Source organism: Poecilia reticulata, linkage group LG11 (assembly GCF_000633615.1).
Source record: "Poecilia reticulata strain Guanapo linkage group LG11, Guppy_female_1.0+MT, whole genome shotgun sequence".
Taxonomy (NCBI): domain Eukaryota; kingdom Metazoa; phylum Chordata; class Actinopteri; order Cyprinodontiformes; family Poeciliidae; genus Poecilia; species Poecilia reticulata.
The window spans coordinates 17662393-17668667 of NC_024341.1; the positions used below are offsets into that span (position 1 = coordinate 17662393).

The window sequence follows — 6275 nt, forward strand, 5'->3', positions numbered from 1 at the left end:
TATATATATATATGCACAACTGACCGATTGTTGGTACATGGAGTTGAAACCAGACGTTTATACAGAAAACATAAAAACACCCACCTTTTTTCCCCTTTTTACGCAAATAAAGTTATGAAACAGTAAAAGTTGATATGGAGGTAAAGTTGTTCAAATACTGAAGCTATTTTTAAGGAACACAAAGCGGTGGCAGCTGAAGAGGGCTAATGCATCAAAATGGCATTTACACATGACTCAGAATAAACGAGTTTACAGCAGAGGGACAACGGAAGGATAAGAGATAAGTGTGGAATTATTAATTGGCTTCTTTATTTAATCACCTTTGCAATAATAATGATTACCTTATTCATTTGTGTATTTACTGAATGAATGAATAATTAAATAAAGGTCATTATTGCAAATGTGATTAAATAAAGAATTATATGCTTATTTATTTTGTATTTATGCATTTATTCTTATTCTTATTATATCAGTTATTATATGGTCATCCATATAATGCTGCGTTAGTTTCAGCAAATCTGAAGGAAAAGACAATATTTGGAGTTTTTTAAAGAGAGCTGGCACTGATTATGAAATCTTTAGACGTGATGATCACATAATCCAGAAGGTGGCGATAATGCAACAATATGAATTTCGACAGTCACATCCCCGAAGAAGAAAACGGCGTATGTTTTGGTTGAACGTTCGAGTGTTTTCTCTAAAACAATGTCTTCATTCCAGCTTCAAATAGAGTTTATGAATGAGCGGTTAACTCCTGCTGAAGAAACATTGACAGAGTTTAAAGAAATCATCGTCAAGGAAGAGATGGAGGAAGAGATGGATGATCAGGATTTCTCCCGGACTCCCCAGATAATCTTACACCGAATAGATAGGAAACGCCAGCGTTTGGATGCAGGTTAAGGTCTTAATATCTGAAGCTTTCTGAATGATGATCATTTTAGTAACTGTTCCCCTCCCGTATAAATGTTTTGTTAAGAGGAAAATGAACGCAAACAGCACAGTTACCCTGTTATAAGGGTTTATTTGTGTAAAGAGAAAATGGAACCAATGGAGCTAGTGCTGCGTCAGCGTTCTGCAGTATGAAACTATTTTTAAAAAAAAGTTCTTTACATATTTGTTAAAACTATCACAGTATAATATAAGACGGAGAATCTTTTTAATAAAACCGAACTTTGCCTTCCCCCTGCTGTCATCTGCACACATACACTGCTCCCTCAGAACCAATCACAACCAGGACAAGGATCTGACGTAAGCTGTCAATCATCTTGTGGAGGCGCTGCTCTCAACCTCCCCATTTTTCTCTGCAACACTACAACTGGTTTTCCACAAATGAGCCTTCCATGACTGCTCAGGCAAGTTAGCGTGGCCAATTATGATGGCAAATAGACAATTTGCTTGGGAAAGTAAGTTTGTTTGCTGCCATTAGTACATTTTGCTGCATGTACACGAGCTTGATTGACAACACTAAGACACTTCTTGGTCTGACTGGTTGTTTTTGACCAGGAGCTGTGCATTTCTTCAGACGGCAGTAGTATCACTGGAAGGAGTAGGAGGAGCTTGGTTTATTTTTTCCCAGATTATCTGTCTCATATTGGGATGTCACAAAATAGTGACGGTTTACACAAATATGTAAAATACATGTTTGTAATGTTTTTAAAAGAACTGTTACTTTTTTTTAAAGTAAAAGTAACATTCTGCAGCTTTAAGAAATCAGAATTTCAACATGACAGTGTCCATAAACGTTGTTCTCTATAGCTATTATAAACATCATTTTAAGCTGTCAATTTTTTCAGTATACATGCGATACATGCAGGCGATACATGCAACATTGATTTTAGTCGCACTTTTACATGTATCTTGTAAAATAAACGTTTCCATTCCACCACATCTTACTGCTGTTGATGTGAAGAGTGGCCATGCTGAGGCACGAAGTCCGCCTCATGCCTCGTTACAAGTTGTAACTGGGGGTAGTAAGAGTTGCTCCCAGTTTGAAATCCGAATTCAGACGGCGTTCAAGTTTATTTTTCCAAATGGAAAGTTTGAATTTCCCAGTTCCAAGTACAACTGGAACGCAGCATAAGAAGTCAGTGGTGTTTAGTTTTCTTTCTATTTTTTATTGCTCTCCCTCACATGTAAATACAGAGATTTGCAACATTGCTGCAGATAAACATGGATCCTAAGTAAACTAAACAATGACATTTGTCCAAATGGCCATTGAAGAATCAAAGCGTGCATGAGAAAACAAAACAAAGAATAAATAAACCAAAAAAAATATTGTTAGAGTGTAAATACATTTAACCCAAAATAGGTATTTAGGTTTTATCACTTATTAAAGTATAAGTTGTTGTTTGCTATGGTATGACTGGAAGAGCCTGAGACCAGCAGAGGAGGTGGGAGGAGACAGCAGACGGTTTCAGGTGGGGGCTGCAACATGAGATAAGAGGAACAGAATACTCCTCTTGGCCTCCTTGCGCGCAAACCGTACCCTATCTCTGTAGAACTGTTGCTGTATAAGAAACTTGAAGTGACGTGTTGTTTGAACTTTACTGGTCCAACCTTATCTCCCCCTCCCTTTAGTGGTTGGAACGGTTGTGTGACTAGGGCGTACCTAATCTTAATAAAGAGCGGGGCAGAGCAGAGATGCTTCAGAGTGTAGTTTGGAGATTGTAACTGAAGCAGTCTGAGCACTCTCCTCGCGAGTAAAAACTTAACTGACTTGTCTCTGTCTTCCTTTGCAGTATGTATACAGATGTTAGGGGTTTAAACCTGACAAATATTCATTACAAATAATACAAACCCATCAATATTTCCCCAACTCCTCTCCCTTCAGTTCACGCCAACTCCCTAGTCTTCACAGCTCGGGTTATGGTTGGTGTCCCTCTGTGTCACAGATAATTCTGCTCATGCTAACATGCTATCCTGATAGGCTGCGGTAGCCCCCTGAAAACTGACAGCGATTGGCTATAGCAGCTTGGTAACAATCTCGTAAGAACAACTACTGGTTGGATTAGAAATATCATGAGACAAGGAGACAGATTTTGGATTTAACACCTGGGTCACGTTAACAACTCCATTTTATTTCTGTTTTTTTGTCCAGATTGCCTGCAGCATAACATTTATAAGGAGGAGCTTTGTAAGCAGGAGGAGTTAGAACCACTGCAGGTGAAACAAGAACAGGAAGAGCCAGAATATCTGCAGATTAAAGAAGAGCAAGAGGATCTAGAACACCAGCAGATAAAAGTGGAAGAAAAAGAAGTTTACTGCAGTCGGGTTGATGAAGAGGTGACCCTAAAACAGGAGACTGATGCATTCAGGACTAGTCCTGTTTACAAGAAAACATACCAAACTGAATCAGAAACAAAAGGGATCCAAGTCATCATCAAGGAAGCTGCTGAATCTGAGAACCAAAATCAGGAAAGACGAAAGCCTTTCTCATGTGTCATCTGTGAAAAGCGTTTCGCTTTAAAATCTGCTTTCAATGTTCACATGAGAACTCATACGGGTGAAAAACTGTTTACATGTGAGACATGTGGAAAATGTTTCCTTTTCAAATCTGCTTTCAATGATCACATGACAACTCACACAGGTGAAAAACCATTTACATGTGAGACGTGTGGAAAAGGTTTTAGTCTAAAAAAGTATTTAAATAAGCACAAGACAATTCACACAGATGAAAAGCCTTTCTCATGTGTGACATGTGGAAAGTGTTTTGCTTTCAAATCTGCTTTTGATGCTCACATGAGAACTCACACAGGAGAAAAGCCGTTTTCATGTGAGACCTGTGGAAAATGTTTTAGTCAAAAGCAGTATTTAACTAAGCACATGACAATTCATACAGGTGAAAAGCCATTTTCATGTGTGACCTGCAAAAAGTGTTTTATATTCAAATATCTTTTTCTGGAGCACATGCGAATTCACTCAGGTGAAAAGCCTTTTTCATGTGTCACCTGTGGAAAAAGTTTCAGTAAAAAGCGTGTTTTATGCCGTCATATTATAATTCACAGAAATAAGAAGCCTTTTTGGTGTTTGACTTGTGGAAAAGGTTTCAATGAAAAATGCCATTTAACTGTTCACATGAGAAATCATTCAGGTGAGAAACCTTTTTCATGTTTAACTTGTGGAAAAGGTTTCATTCGGAAATGTTCTTTAAAAAAGCACATGAGAAGCCACACAGATGAGAAGCATGTGGGAAAAATTAGCACCCACCACTTGTGAAATTATGCCAAATTTATAATGTGAAACAGCAGAAGCCCAGAGAATTTAAAAAACTGAACTCAATTCAGTAAAGCTTGTTGCCGTAGATACTTTGTAACTGAGTAAAAATCTACTCTAACCTTAAGTAAACATATGTTGAGTAAAAAGTACTTAATTACTTTTTCAAAACTGGCTTTGGAGTATTTAGTTTTTTTYAAATAAATTAATGTATTAGAAAAATTCTACACAAAAATTGAGATACAAACATGAAGAAGCAGAAAAAGATATTGTGTAAAATTATTCTGTTTAACAAACTGTTTTCTACTTGGAGTTTTCTTGAGTGTTGTATTTCCTGCCATTGAAGGTTATTACATTTCTCGCATGACAAAAATGTTCTAAATGTTGCATGCAGGAGAGAAAAGTAATCATAAGTGTTTTTTAAAATCATAGAACTGAAAATGGAAAACTGAAACATACTAAAATGGTTGAACTTTCTCAATAAATCTATAGAAAAAAAACCCCCATGTGATAGGTCCCGTCTTTAAAGCAGAACGAGATTGAAACTGATGTCATTTTTTGCTAATTATATTAACCAGTCTCACTCTATGTAAAATATTTTCAAATAAGATAAAAATACATTATTACTTTAAAGAAAATGTGAGATTCACCAAAACAATTTTTTATGCACTGATTGTACAAAGTATGCATAATTATTTTCAATAATCTGGTGTTTCTCTCGACTTAGTTGTAATATTTTGCTCTTTTCTATTGCAGCTGTCTTCTGTCAAAGATTACTGTCTTTTTAGGACCTTTTTAAATGGATGTAAAAGTTGGATTTATGTCTTACAATGTAATTAAAGTGTAAAATTTCATTTAAGGATAAAAGTTTTAAGTTTTTCTTTAGTGTATTTGGCACCTTGTACTCAAGTCCAGTAGATGGTGGCAGTACACCTATACTGGGGGTGGCCACTGTGGCTCCTGTAACTGAGGGGTCGGCAGTTTGAACTCCCTACCATTCATCTCAATTGTTGCGTCCTTGGGCCGACCAACAACCGAACCCCGACCCGTGTCCCCAGAGTCACTAATGTCCCTCCCCAGATGAGGGCCACAGACCCCCAGATCTACGGTGGAAAGCACTGCAACTTTAACGGTGCAAAGCACTGCAACTTTAACGAAGCACAATTACAAATACAAAAACACTTCAACATTACGGAAAACACAACGACATTACCGAAATCACAACGACATTACCGAAAACACAACGACATTAAGGAAAACACAACACATTAATAAAACGGAAAAGGTAGGTCCTAGTGGGAGACATATGAATTCGCTGATTGGACTACAGCTCGTTTTACTTTTGAACCGGAAGTTATTCTGGCGTGCTCAGTTTGAGGGAGAAGCAAAGCGGGAATACGGTCGTCATGTATTCCCCAAACTGTGGGAAAAAGCGGATTGAGCCGTTGTTACGTCAATCCGCGTTTCCCCATCAGATACGGTTCCCCTTGCGTCTTCTTGCCGCTCCGTCCCGCCCACGCGGCAAAATACGCGCGTGCTCGTGATGAGCACAGAGAAAGCACGCGCGTAGGGAACTACGGACACCGTGAATTTTCAAACAATATGTTTCGGCAAAGCTGTCACTTTCTTCACGTTTTTGCGGGAAACCAATAGTAATAATCCTAATAAAAATAATAATAAAAAAATAGTAATGATAAATACATATATGTCACATATATTATAATAATTATAAATGTATATATGTTTGATTTTATATATATATATATATATATATATATATGGCAATGCATTTTAATGCTCAATATTACCCATCAGCAGCGGTGGGAAGTAACGAAGTACAAGGTACAAGTACTTCGTTACTGTACTTAAGTACAATTTTCGTGTATCTGTACTTTACTTAAGTAGATTTAATAATGGATACTTTCTACTTTTACTCCACTACATTTTACAGTAAGTATCTGTACTTTCTACTTCACTACATTTCTACAAAACTGTCGCGTTACTCGTTACATCCAAGTCGCGTTGCTCTTTTTTTCCGTTAAAATGTGAAGTTCAGGGACGTA

The 6275-nt window shown here is 37.3% G+C and overlaps 1 protein-coding gene across 2 annotated transcripts in view; it reads left to right on the forward strand.

Moving 5' to 3' along the window:
- The window catches only part of LOC103472612 (oocyte zinc finger protein XlCOF6.1-like), a 16387-nt gene extending 11321 nt beyond the window's left edge, over positions 1–5066 (forward strand). The window contains exons 1-2 of one of the 2 annotated variants that reach the window (XM_017307409.1): positions 598–895; positions 3098–5066. In XM_017307409.1, the coding sequence (XP_017162898.1) occupies positions 706–895; positions 3098–4215 (1308 nt within the window). In that variant the 5' untranslated portion in view covers positions 598–705 and the 3' untranslated portion in view covers positions 4216–5066. Of the gene's footprint in view, positions 1–597; positions 896–3097 lie in introns of those variants that run through there. The other variant, XM_017307408.1, reaches the window with a different exon arrangement.
- The last annotated feature ends 1209 nt before the right edge of the window (positions 5067–6275 follow it).